The sequence below is a fragment of the Curcuma longa genome, chromosome 10, assembly GCF_044706935.1.
Source record: "Curcuma longa cultivar G26 ecotype Majalengka, Jawa Barat chromosome 10, ITB_CL_G26_1.1, whole genome shotgun sequence".
Lineage (NCBI taxonomy): Eukaryota > Viridiplantae > Streptophyta > Magnoliopsida > Zingiberales > Zingiberaceae > Curcuma > Curcuma longa.
This window is the reverse complement of record NC_133870.1, coordinates 3450912-3471947: the sequence shown is the minus strand read 5'-3', so window position 1 is coordinate 3471947 and position 21036 is coordinate 3450912. Positions and strand designations below refer to the sequence as shown.

The 21036-nt window shown below is 34.0% G+C and overlaps 1 protein-coding gene across 2 annotated transcripts in view; it reads right to left on the bottom strand.

The window, feature by feature from the left end:
* Window positions 1–21036, bottom strand: part of LOC141836450 (nuclear pore complex protein NUP160) — a 39669-nt gene that overhangs the window by 5524 nt on the left and 13109 nt on the right. For both annotated transcript variants that reach the window (XM_074723943.1, XM_074723944.1), the window contains 7 exons: window positions 18085–18182; window positions 17206–17326; window positions 9483–9665; window positions 9202–9394; window positions 8543–9102; window positions 7709–7871; window positions 30–295 (listed from right to left, as the gene is read on the bottom strand). In XM_074723943.1, the coding sequence (XP_074580044.1) occupies window positions 30–295; window positions 7709–7871; window positions 8543–9102; window positions 9202–9394; window positions 9483–9665; window positions 17206–17326; window positions 18085–18182 (1584 nt within the window). The remainder of the gene's footprint in view (window positions 1–29; window positions 296–7708; window positions 7872–8542; window positions 9103–9201; window positions 9395–9482; window positions 9666–17205; window positions 17327–18084; window positions 18183–21036) is intronic.

Below are 21036 nucleotides of genomic sequence, written 5' to 3'. Positions count from 1 at the left end.
TAAAATAAAATAGATTGGAAAGAATATACCTCAGCAGCCACATATTGCCCATGGTGGAGCATAAGTGAAGCTAGTTCAATTATGAGATTTGAGGTATTGTGTTCAGCAACAGTGAAGCTCGATGAAAATGAACTACAGAAATTGTGCACTAATTGGTTTAATTTGCAAAGGTCAGGCAAAGAGGTTGAATCAAGAACTTCCAATCCTTCAAGTGAGTTTGGGAATTCAAGCAGACAAGCCAATGTAAAATCAGCTGAACCTAGTTTTCCATTCCAAGGCTTAATCGATTTGGTACCTGTTGACAGGATAAACAAATTCTTTGAGACAAACATTGCAGAATAATGAAACAACAACAATCACAATAACGTGCTAAAAATACATAGCATAGCATCAGTCTAATTGTAACCAAACTATTTCAAGTAATAAGCATCAAAATAATGCATTAAATACTACATAGCATAGAAATATATTTATAAAATTAAATAATTAGAAGTAAATTCTTGAAATCAGATATAATGATAATGTACTCATGTCCTTAGTAAGTATTAATATTAAATTTTTCTGACAATCTTGACAAGAACTCTATTTTCCTTCTTAGCCCATGACTTATCCCCTTTCAATCTTATCAAGTCCAAACCATATGCAATACCAATAAATAAACCAGCGGAAACCACTGAAAGATTTTGCAAAATTTTGATTTGGCTGACCGTTTATCTCCAAAGTTTGAGCTATTCAAAAAAGGCCAATATGTACATTCATAATCATAGAACTCCTTCACCCATGAGCAGTTAAATTTGATTCTGGCTAGATTCAATGGCTCAAACCTAACAGGTGAAACCATTCAACTTTGTACAGGTGTAAACTATTAACGTAGAAAAAATTCAAACTCAAGACAATGCAACTGATACTATTTCGATCATTTTAAAATTGCAAAGGTCAAACTCAATGAGAAAATTTTCATTAAATTATGCACAAATTAAAAATAAGAAATATTTTTTAAAGAAGGATAAATCAGTTGAATAGAATAAACCAGTATATGATCTACATAATCCAAACTTATAATCCACTAGGGCAAAAATATCATAGATGCCACAATTATTGGTCATTGCTACAACTTTAGCCCCTTGCAGAAAATTACATGAAACCCACAAGTTATTGTTTCATTCCTAGTAGCATATCATTCTCAATGCTTAAAAATGCAACGACTGCACACTAAGAATGGAGGGCATAAGTACCTTGCCTATACAAGTGATTATCAACAGAAAGAAGAAGACAATACGTAGAATTGTAACTGTAGAAAATAATTAAATATTTTATCTTTCCTTATATAGAGCCAATCATGGGTGTGTAAATAGGATATAATAGATAAAATAGTTTTCTTTCTTTATTTATTTATTAATTCTCATTATAATTATAAAAGGCGGCCTTGGTTCATTAATAAGAATGTGTGAGAGATTTTTTCTTCTTACATTAGTTTATATGGTATTAGAGCGAGGTTCCTCTCTGTAAACAAATATGTGTGATTCTTCTCCTCCAAAGACAACAACGATGTCCACCGATTCTTCCACTCAGTCCAAGGCTGAAAAAACTTATGTCGCTACCCCTTTTCTTTCCAAAAGAGACACCTTATCCTTGTAAATTATGTCCCATAAGTTGAACGGCCATAATTATTTGCAATAGACTCAATCCATGAAGATAGGTATCTGCGGCAGAGGGAAGTTGAGTTATCTTACAGGCAATTCTTCTCATCCCACATCAAGCGATGCATCGTACCAGATATAGTTGGCTGAAAATCAATCGTGCTTGCCTGGCTTATTAACTCCATGGAACCTAACATTAGCCATCGTTATCTCTAGTTTAAGATGGTCAAGAGGTGTGGGACATAGCTCGAATGATGTATTCCGATTTAGGCAATACCTCTCAGATCTTTGAACTACGATCGAAGCTGAAAGAATTAAAACAAGATTCAAATTTTGTAATACAATACTTCTCTAATCTTCAAGATATTTGGCAGGAACTTGATCTATATCTTGAAGAAGATTCAACATGCGCTAATTGTAGTGTCAAACTTCATCGCAATATTGACAAGGAGCGTGTATTTGATTTTTTAGCCAATCTTAATCGTAATTTGGATGAAGTTCGTAGTTGTATTGTTTCATGTGACCATTTTCATCTCTTGAAGAAGCTTTCGCAGAAGTATGACGTGAAGAAGCTCGTCGAAAGATCATGCTTACTAATGAGATTATTGCACCACAATCCATTACAACAGAGGTTTCAACATTGGTTTCCACCAAAAGTCTCACATCAAGTCAACGTCAAAATAAACATCCTTGGGGCAAACGCTGCAACCGACCAAACCACACCAAGGATAAATATTGGAAAATATATGAGAAGCCAACAAATTGGCAATCACAAAAAAGGAATGAAGGTCGTGGATATCATACTCAATCGAGCCAAAAAAGACATGTTGTCTTCAGTGTTTCTACTCCCTTCACCAAAAAACAAATTGAACAATATTGTAAACTCCTCAACCAAACAGCCCTCAATGCTCCTTCCAGCTCTAATGTTAGCTCCTACTCCATGACTCAATCTGGTAAACTTAATTCATCATTTTTTTAATCATTCAACAACCCCTTAGATCACTGATTCTGAGGCCTCTGACTATATGACAGGGACTCAAATCTTGTTTGCTCCTATTATCCCTGTTCTCATTAAACCATTGTTAGGATTGCTGATGGATCATTAATTATAGTTACTAACATAGGCAAGATTCGATATATTATTCTAAAATCTATTTTTCATGTACCTGCTCTTAAAAGCAATCTGATTTCTGTCAGCAAAGTCACTCTTGATAATCAATGTTTTGCTAAATTCTTACCTAGTCATGTCAATTTCAGAACCTACGATCAAGGAAGATGATTGACAGTGCTAGAATTCATGAAGGTCTTTATTACATAGACGATAAAAATAATCAGTTTTTAGTGTGTCATGTGGTTTTTAATTTTGTTTCTAGTGATAAGGACTTTGATACGATGTTAGCTTAGAAAAAGAGATATGAAAAACCAAAAGATAAAGATGGGGATCTCGCTGAGATGACTAGATAGAGTAAAGCATATAGAAGAATGCATGACCTACGAAGAGCAACATATAATTTGATTTATGGCTTTCTGAAAGAAGAGTTAAGTTGGTGTACAAGAATGTCATTTACATGGCACGTATGATGAGAAGCTAGCAAAGTGAGATCTCCTAAGACAACAACTCAACACATTCAAGATGAAAATGTGGAGAGATTAAAGCCCAAATGCACTCCAAGCACAAGGAAATTCTCAATGGGCTTATGATGATTAGAGAAGAAGTGACCAAATATGAACTCATAAGATCTCAATGGTTTCCGAGGAGTGATCTATAGACATCAATAGTGGGTGCATTTTCAACATCCAAGGATTTAGGAGTTTGTAAATTGGAGTGCATGTTCTCTACAATGGAACAACACAAAATCCTCCCCACATTGGCATAAAGACAAGTAAGAAGGAAATATCTTTTGTAGCCAACAATCATCATCATCATCATTGGACAATGATTCCCACATGGCATATATAGTAAATAAATGATGAGGGGGGAAAATATAAGAAAAAGTGATATGAAGAGGATGATCAAGAGCAAAAGAAAATTCAACCAAAGCACCACGTGATTCAAATAAAATAAGAAAGGCCATATAAAGAGTGTTGCTTAGAATTACAGAAAAGAAATGGGAAGAAGAAAAAGGGAAAAAGAACTCGGCACTCAAGGCTATGTGAAGTGACTCAAACACATTGGATGAGGAGTTTACTCAAAAATATTCATGCATGAGAACGTAAGCCACAATCAATAAAAAAAATGGAAGCTCAAGGAGGAGCTTCAAGTAGAAGTAAGAGCGAAAATAACATAAAAGATTTACATTATGATCAGTTGCTTGAGTTAATAGATGAATTATTAAGCAATAACAAAATTCATAAGGCCAAACCTAGAAAAAGAATTGAAAACACCAGATAGATTTCCTTTCTACTATTGGTGAAAAAACATGATTCTAGGGTTGAAGAAGTAGAACTAAGAAATGAAAACTTAAAATTTCAATTCAATGAGATGAAAAAGATTGTACTCATGGCTTTAAGTACATTGATATGATCATAGAAAGATAAAGAACAAGCTATAGTAAAGTCAAATTGAGATACACATCAAAATCTAAGGAAAAGGAACCCGTATCTTTGATTATCAAATGTCAAACCAAGACTTTAAAAACAACACATGGACCATTAGTTCCTCAGAATGCTACTAAGAGAATTTAGATTTGAAAGTTTAGCAAGTAATGAATCCCTAGAGAGCATTTAGTTAACTTAATTAATCTCAACATACTTTGAGTATCAAAATGTATTGCTTCATCATTTTAATTAGGATAAGGTGCATCAATAAATAAGGGAGAGATTATTGGTTCCTCCCTTGTGAATGTGTATCTAATGTCAGTATTTATGATTCATACTTTTACTTTATTTGAGCTGAACATTTTTATATTTGGTTGGTTATCATTCTTTATTGTCACAAATCACACTTATATGCATTTGCAAGCTATATCTGAAGCTTCACTGATTTTTGTGCTAAGATAAATTCATAATAATATTTGACAAAAGCTTGCACATAATTGGCACATATTCGGCACACACTTCATTTGCATGATTTATATGTTTCTTATACTTAATTACTTTGTATTTTATCGTAATAATCTACTTAGATATCATTTAGATATATTTTAGAATCAAATGATGATTCTTTATAAACACTTGGCACCTAGTGATTTATTATTCAAGTTAATAGAAGTTCAACTTCGATTATATCACCACATTTAGAAATTAATTTGATCTTAGAATGCTCATCTCTCTCATCTAAATTAGGAAGAACTATCTTCAATTGATGATCACATATAAAATGGTATGTAATGAAAGGTATTAGTTTGATAAATTGAAATTTAATGGATTTTAAACCTTTGTATCAAAGTTCCTTAAACTTAAAATTTCTATGGTTATATATTTTTCCTAGGTAAAGGATATCAAAATACTCATGTCTCTAAAATTTTGTATCTTCTATAATTTTCTAAAATCTTTTAGGGGTTCTAAAAATCAACCCTTGAATTTTTCAAAACATTAGTCGACCCTCTTCCAAGTGGAAGTTGGTCAATATTCAATTTTTAAAAGAAATTGTGGACCCATCTTCTGCAGAAAACCCAAAATGCATATTTTTAACATTTACGGAATGGTTTTGGGACAAACTTGATTTATATTATCATGTTTGACTTACATATTTTCCCATGCTTAAATTAAACGTTTAGATTTTTCATGATTGTTTCGAAGGGGATAGTAAGCAGATGCATCAATCTTATGGGAAGAACTCCACACTTACATATTTAAAATGCTTCTATGATATATTTGCCAATTCATTGATTTGTGTGGGGTTTCATTGGATGCCCAGATTAAGGGAAAGCTAATATTAAGAAGATTTAGTTTCCCATTGCTTTTATGTATTACTATTGGTTGTTGGTGTCCCTAACTTAACTGATTGTCAAAAATCAAAAAGTGAGATTATTAGATCATTAGTTCATGCCTTATGGTTACTGTGGTGTTTTAATGGTTTGTCAGGACATCTTTAGTTAGATGTGTGGTGTGCAGCACTCCGTATGTGTTATAAACATTAAGGTGATGAAGCTTGGATGATGGATTTCATGGATCAAGTGTAAAGTTGGATAGAAGTTTAATCTCGTGGATGGTCGTTTAGCTTGAAGAACCCAAATACCCATGTGTTGATTGTAATCCTTTGGGTTTGTTTGAATTAACTGTAATGAGATTTTGGTTTTAGGTAGAGTTTGTTATATAGTGTTTCATCCTTGTTCTTAGAGGATGTCTGAAAGGTTGTGTCAAATTGTGGTCAACTGTAAGCTTTGATCAACCAGACTTTGGTCGACCAAACTCTATATTTCGTCAACTAAATTCTTGTTCTGGAATTTAGGGTTGCATAACATTATTTTTTGGTCAAGCAACATTCGGAATTTTCAAACATTGAGATTCCATCTGTCATATTACAAAAATTGATCGACGTAAGAAAGTTTGTTATGTTGTATGTTAATTTTATTATTTTACTATCTCCGCTGCATTTATTATTCAACAAGCAGTTTAAGTTTGAATTGTTCCAAGTAAAATTAAGTATCAGCTACACCCCTTTAAGCCCAACCACATTGATCCTAACACTTCTAATTGATACTTCTTTGTATTGATCATAACACTTCTAATTGATACTTCTTTGTATTATTTAATATATATACATATATAATATAATGACTATTATGCATTGTTAAAATATTTATCCCTTTATTAAATAACACATACACATTGATCCTAATACTTCTAATTGATGTTTGTTTGTATTATTTAACATATATATAATACTGTATAATGACTATTATGCATTATTAAAATATTTATCCTTTTATTAGATACATACAAGCAAGATTTGAAATCTCAACTCAAGTCAGGTTCGATCCTGAATTGGAATGAGATGTGTTGGGTCTCTACTGGTGGTCATGCCAATGCCAACCTTAGGTGGAGGAGGCAAAGGAGAGCAAAGGAGGGAGAAGGAGGATGGGTTGTGTAACTATAGAAGCCAATGGAAGCCCTCATTCATTTTGTCTCACATTGTGGATAGATCTCCTTAATGACAAGATTCATCACCTCTGCAATGCATTTGTCTCCTCTATGCACACGGTGCCAGACAATGTTGAAGCCCTCAATCGCCTCATTGTCCCTCATCACACTGCGGAAGAAGTCACAGGCAGGTTCCATTCATCTAGGATTGGCACTTAGGTCGAGCGCCAACCCTAGGCAAAGGAGATGCTCATGACAGGTTCGCTTTTCGTGCAAGTTTGCTCAAGTTCTGCAGTAGGTCCATTCATTATTTCGTTTGTATCGGCCAGTTGGTCGACCATATCCATCAGTGTCAACCAGCACAGACCATATCCATCAGTGTCAACAAGTATAGGAGGGAGGAAGAAAGAGTTAGAGTAACAATGGAACAAACAAGAGGCTAAGGAAATGATTTTCTTTTCTAAAGAAATAGCAAAACTAGTTAATGTAGAAAATTAACAAAACCAGCAAAATTAAACAAAGTAATTTCAAGTCTTGTCCATGCATTGTTGAAATCTCCATGCATTGATCAGGCAATTCCTTGTAATTTTCACTTTAGTTTGGAATGGATCCAAAAAAGAGATGGGATTCATTGATTAATAACAGATTTTTTTTAGATGGACTCATGTGAACTGTAGATCTATATGTGCCTGATTCATCCAGCCTCACGAATGAAACTGAGTTAACTACATGGATTCACTTGAGTGGATCCAAATTGGTTAGGGTATCTAGACGACGATTTCTACACATCACATTAAGTAACAACGTGGTATGCGTGCATGAGTAAAGCTACGACAAAGGCCTGATCAACAACAAAAGGGAAGGTATAGAAAACAACCAAATTTTGAGTTTGGTTAACAAAGTCTCAGAAACCCAACTACAGTTACAGAGAATGGATGAATGCATCTTGCACTATGAAAAACTAGATGGGGAATTAATTGGAGTTTGCAATGTATCTCCACGTAATGCAACTTTCAACCAAGTAAAGACAAATAGGCACATACCTATATTCAATAAAGAAAGACGAGAACCAAAATCCTCCAAAGACGGCTGTGTAGTTGGTACAGTTCCCATAAAATGGATCACAAGCCATTTAGTAATTACTTCCTGAATTGCTGGAATTAATTTGACCTTTATTCTATTCTTGTCCATCTGTGGTAGATTTACCTGCATAAACAGATTGCAAATAGAATCAATGGAACTTATGTAGGACAAGAATATCAAAATAATCCTGCTCAGTTCAACCTTTATAGAGCACACCATATTAAGTATACCATGGCCATTTGACCAACATCTTGGTTAAGCAAAGAATGGAACACCCAAGAAAAGACTGCAGTTATATGACATCTTTCCATATGTCCTAAAGCTATGCAGGCATAAAAGTTACAAGCGGCAACCAAGTCTGCCATATTAAAATATCTAGATCGCCACTACACAAACTAGTATCAATGTCAATGAAATCTTCTAATCAACAATTTTTATGTATTATAGATAACCTTGTCTAAATTTCAGGTTGCCTATGCATTCAAAAAATGCAAACTATATCCTATATCACAAAGTCAAGAACTTAGAATTCTTTACAATGTTACAATCAATAATGCATTGTACAAAAGACTAAAAAGTAAGCAATAAAGATAAAGCTTCATGATTGTTTGCTCTAGGGGTAAGTGAGCTAAGTCTGAAGGTCCTTCCACCAAATTGCAGGAGTTTGAATCTATATAACAGCATTGTTAGAATGGGTTTATCCTTGTCGCTCACACTCAGAGAATAGTCTCACATGCAGTCTAGTGTATGGACACCTTGTGAAGACTGGAAAAAAAATAGTGGAAAGGAACTACCTGTGCACTGATGTTGATCAAATAGCGAAGCAGTAACAGTGAATCAAAGGCAGTCTCAAACATTACTCTTGCAACTTGTGATGTAGCCTGGATCAATAGGACAGAATTGACATTGTAGATGGATTTTGAATCAACTGTCTTAATGTTACTCTGCAGGTCCAGATAGGTCAGGAACTTCTCTATGGTGTCTAAAACCCCAGCCCAGTTGGTTGCTCTTGAACATAATGAATTCAAAGAGATCAACATATCAACTGCAAATTTCCTCTGACTTCTGTGAGCTGTTTGTTGCTTTGTCCAAGTAGCATCGATTCCAATTTGTTGTATAAGAGGTGTCATTGAAGGAGAATATCCATACTCTATAATCTTTAATAGCTGAGAAACTATATCTTCTGATGAGGTGACAGGATTGACAACAGATTCATAATATAATGCACTAGCAGCTCTGCCTAATTGATGGCTTATGTGGCTCATGCATCTAAGCATTTCAAGTAGTAGTTCAGAATCAATCTCTTTGTCTTGCATCCAAGAACTATGTCGATTGTGAAATTCATCAGAAACCCCTGAAACATGATAATCATAACTGATCAAGTATTAAGTAAACCATGACAAAATTTCAAACAATCCAAGAAACAGAAATTACCAAACACCATGTAACCAACCATATATAAGCTGTTCAATTCCCTCCAAAGATCGGAATAAAGAAATTGAGTTTTTCCTGATCAAACCAATTACATCCATTGAAGCATCAATGAAGACAGCGTATGGTGTACTGTACTGACACCAGTGGTGTAAAAATTGAGTGCAAAAGGACTTCCAGAAATGAACTGTTGCAACTGTGTGGTTAGCAGTTCCCTAATGTCAAAAAAGAAACAGGTCATACACTTGGTCAGGAAAAAAAGGCATGCAGTAGAACCTTTTGTGCAAAAAAATTAGGCCCTACCTCGCCTTCCATTATTGCAAAAATCTCTTTTTTCAACCCATCCAATGTAAGAGAATGGAACTCATATTCAGATATGTATTTCTTGTGCTCCAGTAAAGTGGCACGCAGAGCAGAAGTATGATAAATGCCAGGTTGCAGCAATCTCCGCAAAAAAATTGATGAAACAAAATTTGCATCTTGATCCTGAAAATGAAAGTACACTCTTATGATTTCAGAAGAATTAATCTGAAAGAAAATAAATGAAATGAACACTTTCAGATGAGTGCCAAAGAAGCATAGGAAATCCTGCCTTGAGTATCTAGCAATAAAATGGAATTGTTTATGCATTTTCAGAAATCATTACTATAAAAAAAAAAAAGCAGTCCGGTGCACGAAATTTCACCAATGCGGGATCCCGAGTAACGATCGAACCACATTGAGTCTATTATATACCGTACGGTCGTACCTTGCATTGCAAAAGTTGTGTCCACGACTTGAACTCATGACCACAAAGTCACACGGCAGCAACTTTACTGTTGCGCCAAGGCAGGCTATTTCAGAAATCATTACTATAAGCAGATACAAAAAAAAAAAAACTAGTTACAATTGGCATTGTTGTAGACCATATTGAATTTCTTTTGGGACAAGGTTTGAAGTTCAAGACCACTTTCCTTAATTGGAATTGGAATGATTCCATTTTGGTGATGACGTGTTGACAGAGTCAGCATAGATCAATGGTGCTGACCTGGTGCAACGGTGGAGAAAGCAGAATAGGAAGAAGTGGGAGAAGCGTACTAGTTTGTCCTGTCATGTGATTTTAATTTCTATGTGGCTACCTGTGCAAGTATATTCAAAAACAGTTGTTTTCCAATCTCTCATGATCATGTCTCAATTACCAAGCTGTGATGTTAAACAGGAACATATCAGGTGGAAGCAAAAAATAAATAAATAAATTCAAGCGATTGTGGATGTTTGCAGCAAGATTGTAACAAAAGACATATTACATGTCACTGAAAAGAAATAACTAGCAAAATCAAAATTACTTGTGACTTTGTACAACATGTTCGCTGCTTACAAAACTATTAAAAATGGATCATTTTGCCATGATATGACAAACCAAATGATTCAAGCAGTGCAACTAAGAACCATGGACTCAACTGCAACATCAAAAGCATCATGACAAACAGTTCTCCAAAGTGGTCAAGTTTGTGTGAATTATTGATAGGAAATTGTTAATTTCTAAATAGAGTATCAAAATGCATTGTGTTATACTATTGGGATACAAAATTTAATGGAGGAAAAATTTGTAAATGTAAGTTGCAATTGTATTGTTAGTGACGCAAATTATAACCAAAAGTATGGCATATAGGATCAAAATGCAATTTTTTATTATGTAGTAGGGATATAATAGGGTATTATTAAATGATGAGGAAATAAAAGAGCGATGGAAGAAGTATTTTCATTAACTTTTCAATGAAGATTTAGGTGATTACCTTAACTTAGGTAATTTAAGTAGGTTAAATGAGTATAGAAATTTAAATTTTTATCATGGAATTCAAACTTCAGAAGTAGAACAAACTTTAAATGGGATGCACAATGAAAAAGTATTTGGACTAGATGATATTCCGATAGAGGTATAGAAATGTCTAGGGAAACAAGATATTGAATAACTTACAAAGTGATTCAACTTGATATTGAAAACAAAAAAAATATATTTGATCAGTGAAGGGTAAGTACTTTAGTTCCCTTATATAAAAGCAAAGGAGACATACAAAATTATACAAACTATAAGGGTATTAAATTAATGAGTTATATCATGAAACTTTGGGAAGTAATAGAAAAAAATTACAGACGGAGACCACGGTGACTAAAAATCAATTTGAATTTATGTCTAGAAGTTCAACAATAGAAGTTATACATCTTCTTCAGGTAACTAATTGAAAAGTATCAGAAACAGAAACAAAACTTACACATGATATTCGTTGACTTAGAAAAAGTTTATGATAGAGTTTCAAAAAAATTATATGGTGAATTCTAGAAAAGAGAAGTGTTAGCATAGTGTATATTGAACTAATTAACGAACGTACAAAATGTAATGACAAAAGTGAAGACTTCAAACGGATTAATCGAAACATTTCCTATAAAAATAAGGTTACATCAAGGATCAGTTCTAAGTTCCTATATTTTTACACTAATTATGAATGAACTCACTAGACACATCCAAGATACGATATCATGGCGCATATTGTTTACCGATGATATTATTTTGGTAGACGAGACACATGAAGGAGTAAATGCTAAACTTAAATCTTGACGGGAAACACTAGAAGTGAAAGATTTTAGACTTAATAGAGTAAAATCAGAATACATAGAATTTAAGTTTAGCAATATTAGACGTAATGAGATAATTGTTAAAATGAGAGAAAACGAGTTATCTGTAACGGAGGTTTTAAACATTTAGGATTATTTTTGTAAAAAGATGGAGGAATTGAGAAAGATGTCTTAGATAGAATACAAGTAGGATGGTTGATATGGAGGAGAGCATTAAGTGTTCTTTGTGATCGTAAAATACCTCTAAGACTTAAAGAAAAGTTTTATAAAATAACAATTAGACTTGCTATGTTATATAGAGTTAATGTTGGACTATGACTCGAACACAAAAGCAAAAATTGAGAGTTGCAAAGTTAAGGATGTTAAAATAGATGTGTGGACATATAAGGAAAGATAGGATAAGAAATGAAAATATTAAAGAACAAGTCGGAAAAGTCAAGGTTGTACCTATTGATGGAAAACTCCGGAAGACACGTTTAAGATTACACGGGCATATACTTAGACAATTAATAAATATTTCAATTAAGCAATGTGAAACTATAACAAATATGCACATCAAACAAGGAAGAGGAAGATCAAAAAAAATTGATTAGCAACAATAAAACAAGATAAAATTTATTTAAATATAAATGATAATATAATAAGGGATAAAACCCAATAATGTAGAAGAATCCATATAGTTGACCTACCTAGTAAGATAAGATTTGATTATTATTGTTATAGTAGGAATATAAAATTCTAAGGATAAATATGAAAATTATGTAAATCTAAGGAAGAAATTGTAATATGTAACATGGTTGGAACACATCTCACAACCACAAGCATGCCACTTTGTGATGACATGAGAATAGGCTGAGCCAAAAGGTTCGAAACAGTGGATCGATCTACCGAACCAGATCGTTAGACCGAATCAGATCGAACTACCAAACGAAACGTCAACAAATAGTTAAGTGAGGACCGTTGAGTGGATGACCAACCAGATCGGTAAACCGAACCATATCGGTCTACCGAATGCCACGTCAGCAAAGCAAGAATCGTTGAATGGATGACGGTAATAGTGTGTCACATCAACAAACAGTCATTGCATCAGATATGGGTTATCTGCCACGTCAGCAAACGGTCGTTGCAACGGATAAAGGTTATCCGCAACTGCCACGTCGCATGGATCGGTAGACACGATCGGTCTACCTAACGTGCCACATTAGCACTTCGAACAATGGCTATAAAAGGAGACGAGGAGTTCAGTTAAAAAACACACACTCGAACTACATTCTCTGTTCTATTCTTTTAATTATATTCGTGTACGCAATTGGTATAAGAGGTTTTTCCGCTCTGGAACATTTCCGAAGAGGAGATTGCTAGTGCGCTTTTCATAGTCTTGGACTAGCAACCCGTTGGTTGCAAACCACGTAAGACAACGATTCTCTTTTAGTTTATGTTTATTTTATTCGATTAATGTATGTGTATCCTTGCTAAGTTGTTAGCAAAAGAAATCAAAATTTTTACTTATAGATTGCTATCACCCCTCCCCTCTAGTGATCCAAACCGCTTCCGTTGCACCAGCAATTGGTATCCGAGTCGGACCGTTCAAAAGGACTAATTGCCAACTAAGCAACTAGATCGGGAGGAATAGAGGGTTCAAGCATCCATCCACCAAGGTTCGAGGGCGAATTCATCATATAGAAGAAAAAGATGAAGGTATTTTCTAAAACAAATTTCGAAATAATGTTGTATATAAAACACGATTTTGAAGTACCCAGGAACGAAGACAGAGATGAAGTCAAAGAACATAGATGGACTAAGAAGCAACGAGACGAGTTCGTGGCCAACAGTAAGGCAGAATTCTACCTACTAATTGTGTTACCAGTGCAGGAACTTAACCAGATTGGTACCTACAACTTGGTCAAAGACTTTTAAGAAAAAGTCCTAGAGCTCCATGAAGGCACTTCAGAGGTAAATTTGGTTAGGCGCGACCTCCTAAGAAGTCAACTCAACAACCTTCAATTAGAGAAAGATGAAAAAGTAGCACAACTACATGCCAAGATAAAGGAAATCCTCATCGGCCTCAACAATCTCGAAGAGATAATTTCAAACCAAGACATCCTCAAATATGTGCTCAATGCTTTTCCACGAATGCAAGAATGGGTATCAATAGTAGATTCCTACTACATTTCAAAAAAATCTCGAGGTAAGTAATTTAGAAGAATTTTTTCGACTATGAAATTACACGAATCTAGATGTGCAGGGTTAAAAGAAACAGGGATATCGAACCACAATATCACTCTACAAGCGAAGAAGAGCGACTCTGATTCGAACACATCCTTGGAAGGAGATGAAGAAGCCTCCCTAATAAGGAAAATGAAGTTCTTTAAATTTAATAATTTTGACAGGAAACAGGCTACAAAATTGATAAGGAGAAAAGAGAAAAGAAAGGTAAGATACTTTAACTGTGACAAGGAAGGTCATATACAGGACAACTGTCCCAAAGTCAAGAAAAAGAACAAAGACAAGGGCAAAGATAAAAGACCTACAAAATCCAAGTATAAGAACCTAAAGGCAACATAGAGCGACACATCCTCTTGAGAAGATTCAAAGACCAAGCATAGAGCTAGTCTTGCATTCATGGCGAACCATGAAAAAGAAGAGTTCGCCTCATCCAACCGGCGTAATAGTGCAGGGGGAGCCTAGGGTTGCCAAAAATGAACCCGACCTGCCAACCCAACCCTACCCAACCCAAAAAAAATCAAGTTAGGATTGAGAATTTTCGGGTTCAGGTCGGGTTCGGGGTTTTCGATTAGATTAAATTTGGATCGAGTTCGGTTCGGCTTTAGATTAACCCAGATTTAGGGTTTAGAGAATTTTTTTAGGGGTTAAATCAAATTTTATTTTAAAAATTAAAATATTTTATATAATATTAGTATGGCAATGATAAAATATTGAAATAAAAATGAAGAATTATCAAAAAAAATAGCAAAAAAAAGTTTTTTTTCAAGTTGGTCAGGTTATACGAGTTTGGGTTTAGGTTTGAGTTCGGGTTCGGGTTTAGAGTTTCGGGTTGAATTCGAGTTCGGATCGGATTCGAATTGAGATTTTTTAATAATATTTTATTTCAATCCGACACGAACCCACCCAACATACCCGAATCGACACCCCTAGGAGAGCCTCAACCGACGAATCAGAAACGGTAAGTGAGGTACATAATCTACCCTCATACCAACTTTACAATGCAATAAAAATGTTTTCGAGTTCCTTATGTAAAGTTAGAAATAAATGCATAGAATTGAAAAAGATTAAATTAGACATAGAAAATAAATTAGACAATTTATGCTCAAAAGAAGAATATGAGAAATTAACAAATGAAAATTTAAGATTAAGGGATCAAGTAGATTCCTTAAAATCATCATTAGAAAAATTTTCTCTTGGTTCAGATAATTTGAATTTATTAAAGAACCAAAGAACAAAAGTTGCAAGAGAAAGCTTAAGATTTCGAGGATCAAAATATAATTATAGAAAGTTCAGGAGCTCAATTAGAAAAGTATCAAAATATTTAATCCTATAAAAATATTTTATAAATCCAATAGGCATGAATTTATTTTGGGTGCCTAAAATAATTTTTTAGAAAAATTTGGAAATGGTTGAATATGGTTGACTTAAAATGCATGAATACAATCCAATTTTTTTCCAGTATAATTTGTACAAAATTTGTATGAAAATTATTTTTCTATGTAAATATGGCATGTTCTCTATAAGTATCTAAAATTTTAGATTTTTTGGACGTTTTAATATTTTTCAATAATTGCCCAAAGAAAATCATGTTTATTGAAATTAGAAAGTAATTAAAATGAATGTTCAATGAAAATTAATTTTTTATGATAGAAAATATTATGCTCTATATCTGGTAAATATTTTAGATTTTTCTCTGGCTCAAATAATTTTTAAGGGATTTTTATAACACCACTTTTTGTTGTTATCAAAATGGGGCGAAGAATGAAAAATGTTAGGGTTTAATTGCAATTTCATTCTGTTTATTTCTACTTTTTTATTACCCTAATGAAATTGATTTACCCTAACTTTATCTAATTTGACAAACAATCAAAAATGGAGAGATTGTTAGACTCCAAGTGATTTGAACAACGACTGTTTAATGTGTTATCAAAGTAGTCTAAGTTAAGTTTTGCGTGTGTCACTAATCTATGTGTCTAAGTGTGCAGGAACTTAGGAGAACACATAGGTACCCAATGACTCAAGATCTAGTGAAGTATGATGAGGAATCGGAAAGGACGAGGAGCATCGAAGATGGCGAACCTTGATAGAAGACACAACAAAAAAGAAGGATGGCACGAGAAAGGAGTCGATGGGCTCAATGCATCTGAGGAACAAGGAACTGCGGAAGATTACTCCAATATCCAAGGCGCACGAAGTCCGGAGGAAGATTAAGCCAGGAGGTTCGAACCATTGGATCGGTCTACCGAACCAGATTGGTAGACCGAACCAGATCGATCTACCAAACGACACATCAGCAAACAGTCAGGCAAGGACTGTTGAGTAGATGACGAACCAGATCGGTAGACTGATCTGATTCGGTCTACCGAACACCACGTCAACAAAGCAAGGACCGTTGAATGGATGACATCGTTAGTCTATCACGTCAGCAAACGATCGTTGTATCAGATAAGGATTATCCGCCACGTCAGCAAACGATCGTTGCAACAAATAAAGGTTATCCGCCACATCAACTGACACATCGATCGGTCTACCGAGCGTGCCACGTCGGCACTTCGAACAGTGGCTATAAAAGGAGACGAGTTCAATTGAAAGACACGCACTCGAACTACATTCTCTGTTCTGTTCTTTTAACCACAATTAGTGTAAGAAGTTTCTTCGCCTCCGGAACATTTTCGAAGAGGAGATTGTTAGTGTGCTTTTCATAGTCTTGAACTAGCAACCCGTTGGTTGCAAACCAAGTAAGACAACGAGTCTCTTTTAGTTTATGTTTATTTTATTTGATTAATGTATGTGTCCTTGCCAAGTTGTTAGCAAGAGAAATCAAAAATTTTACTTTCAGAATGCTATTCACCCCTCCCCTCTAGCGATCCAAACCGCTTCTGCTGCACCAACAAATTGCATTAATGAATAAATAGACTAGTGTACTAGAATTGATAAATATATATATATATAAAGTATTTTACACCCTCTTAAATAAAATAGCGTTGTATTTTAGGCCAAAACCGACTTATTTTATCAGACCTGTTTTTATTTTAAATAGGTTTCAATTTACATCATTAACTAAAGCTAATATGGTATCCATGTGACAGAACATGCATGTATCAGAAAGATTTTTGCAACCTAATACTGAATGAAAGAGGCATATTAATCCCAAGATTGAAGGTCTTGATGTAGAAGGATTGAGTACCTTCATTGAAGAAAAAACAGAATGATCAGTCCATAGCAAATCGTCTAAAGCATGTTCAGAACTCTGAAATAGCTGCTCAGCTACAAAGTCTTCTTGCAAACCATACACAGATGTATCTTCCCTGAAACCAAATTTAGTTCTGATGAGAACACAATATTGTGTAACAAGTACAAATGACTACATTATTTGGCTACAAGATCAGGACCCAAAGTAAAGAACCAATGATAAAAGGCTACAGTAACTAACATCATGAACTCATTCCCGAAGCAGTCAAATATGACAAAGCACTACAAGTCTAGGAGATGGAAGATATTCAAATTTGTCTGTTATGATAGGCACGTACAATTCCACATGTAAGAAAACCACACACTGTATGTGACAATGCAGATACAAGAACTTTATCTGTATAGCAAGCATTTAAAGAATTGCTTTTTGTCAGTCCAACTTGCTATACACACTGTGTGTATGTATATATCAGTGATAAGTAATATGTTATACCACTACACACTGCATGCCAGTTTGACCATGCCAACAATTCAGAATACAAAAACAAACTAAACACTCATTAGACTGTTTTATTTACTTTTATCTTAGGGATATACACCATACTGCCTGTATCAACATTGAAAACAATGTTTACTGCAGAGCGCCTGAATTCACACAGTCCGCCTTCCTGTCCCTGGTTGAATCGGTAACTACCACTCACATGGCATTAGGAACTGGCAATTCAAGACCTAGGCCTAAGCGAAATGGTAGGCATGGACATAAAACATAACTGTGAAGAAAAAAATAGAAACTCTGGAAGATTTGGCATATACAAGATTCATTTAATGTACAATAATCACAAGATCAATAATAGAAGAGCAGAATTATTCTTACGTTTCAAAATCATACTGAGAGAGATCATACAGCATTGACCCATCTCCTTTCAATATCCAGAGCTTACCACCACAAAATTTCAAGTCAATGAGTTTCCCCTGGAAAGCGTGCAGAATTTCCATGGATACAGACAAATTAAATTCTCAATCAGATCAATAAATGCTTCTGGTAAAAAATAAAAAGACATCTCCAGGAAAAAAAGTAACCAATAAGAGAAATCATCTAGAATAATAAAATAAAAGTGGAGAATACCACAATACTAACAATAACCAAATGCATGCAATCCAACATAAATTCAGAGGCAATATGCTTAAATCAAATGGAAGCAAAGAAAGTAAAACAGTCATAACAAGATTAACAAAGGCTCATGTCAACTAAAGAAGAATACTATGGAAAACCAAAGAATAACAAGATGCCATAATTAAAGCTCAAATCCATCTGCAACTAAGGGAGAACTACCATCAACTACTTTCCTTCTCATTATATGATTCATCAGTTGAAGCGCATCAATCATTTAAATGGGGAGATGCTACTGATATCGCAGTACTTAATGAGCATATATAAATTAATCAGCTAAAAACAATTTACCATACTAAAAAGAGATAACATGAGATATCAAGAAAACAAGCCTTGATAACAAAATTAGCAAACAGCCACATCAGATTAATAATGGATTTATCATTAATCAATATAACTAATTCATAATACATTTACACAAGTTATGAAAAAAATAATGGAAAACAAAATAAATGAATTCAAGCAAGGTTCAAAAGTTTGAGCCATATCAAAGTTTTAATTTATGACCCGAACAATCTGTATCATACTGCATTGATACGGTTTTAGTATTTTTAAAATATAAAATATATTAATTAAAAATAATTTTATTAATATGTGGTTGTATTAGATGCTTACTATTGAGTTATATTTGAGATGTTGAATGTTGAGTTCAAGTTTTGATATTATCTAAATGTTTAATGCTTATTGAGTAAAAGTTAATTTAGGTTTAACTGACATGGCAAAATCAAGTACGTTTAAACTGGGTTTAATTTAAATTTATTTCAATCAGTTTAAAATAAACCAAATTTATATATATAATAATTCAATTCATTAGTAGTGGTATATTTTATAAGGTTAGAAATTATATCATATTTAAATTTTTTTCCCTAAAATTCTAATTAGGTTTTTTTATCTATTTGCCTTGTGGATAGGAGGAGGAAAAAAAATTAATCATCCTTTAAAAGGTTTTTTCTCTCTAATTACCCTGTCGACATATGCAAGGAAAAAAATTAACCATCTTTAAAGAAGTTAAGAGGTTTTTTTTCTCATTGTTTACCTTAGTAGATGGATGAAAGAGGAAAAAAAATAACGATGAAAGAGAAGAAAAATATAACGAATGAAAGAGGGAAAAAATTAAAGGGAAACTAATTGGGATTAACTATCTAAAAAATAAAAAAATGAAAATCGGGTAAGAAGAAGAAAGAAAAAGAAAAAAATAGTAGATCATAGCGCCCTATCGTTGCGAAGCTACAACCATGCTTGGCTTTCGCAACCTTGCAGAAGCTACCACGAGGTCGCAACTGCCTTCGCGACTCTGAACTAGTGTCGGCCAACGGGTAGAAGGATAAATTTCAGTCGCGTTGACCGACATAGCTCTGTAATTTATTCATTGGACTCAAGTAAAATTAAGCAAAATATTTTTTGTCTTATCTTTTATATTATAAATGGTCTACTTTGTTCGATTTATTTTTTAAATTACAAGAGCATTCTAATAAACTCACTTGCAAAGATTCTAGATGCATTTTACAAGAGATATCAACCAAAGGAAGCTCAACAAAGGCAAGAAGAAAGAGTTGAGAGGATCAAGACACTTTAGAATTGTTGCCAAAGTCCTTAAACTTGCATTACAATCTTTTGAAGCAAAGCATTGAGGTTTCAGTCCTCAAAAATCCAACTCCTTTCTCGTCGTCATGGGAAAGTATTTATAGATTTGAGGTAGCATAAGTTGGCAACATCTCATGTATTGCCAGACTCAATGTCAATTATCCACGTCTTACAATAGCATTGCTAGTCTATTGTATTGCAACTCAACAGCTTACAATAGCATTAATGACCTTAGTTTAATGCTTATTGGAGACATTTCTAAATTTATGTAGTATCTTGGTAGTGGTGGATATTAATGGGATATTTTGCGCTTGCTTCAATTGTGCTCTTCACCTTATGTTTCTTAAAAACACTCAAAAATCAATACAAAATATGATAATTCCTAAGGGTGTCAAAAATTGACCCGACCCGAAAAAAATCAAATTATGGTTGAGACTTTTCGGGTTCGGGTCGAGTTCGGATTGGGGATTTTGGATTGGCTTAAATTCAGATCGGATTCGGGTTGACCCGGGTTGATTCAAATTTTAGGATTTAGGGGATTTTTTAGAAGTTAAATTAAATTTTATTTTAAAAATTAAGATGTTTTATGTAATATTAGTATGGCTAATAAAATATTGAGATAAAAGTGAATAATTATTTGGAAAAATACCCAAAAAAATCGAGTTAGGCAAGTTATACGGGTTCGGGTTCGAGTTTAGGGTTTCGGGTTGATTTCGGGTTCGAGTCGGATTTGGGTTGAGATTTTTTGATAATATTTTTATTTCAACCCGACCCAAACCAACCCAACCCACCAGAAATGACACCCCTAATAATTCCCTCTCTTAATTGAGTATTTTATACTAATCCCATTTTTGTGTCAACTTTTTGCCATCATCTTAAAGGTAGGTTTCAAGAACCGCCATTCAACCAAATACTTGGAATTCTTTATCTTTCTACTTGTGTTGCTTCACCTCTATTTCCCACACCAGCTTCTAATTCGACTTTTCAACTTTAATTTCCTGATTTCATTCTTAAGGTGGCACTTTGCAAACACACAAAACCAATGTTCCTAGCCTTTTTAGTGTTCTATTT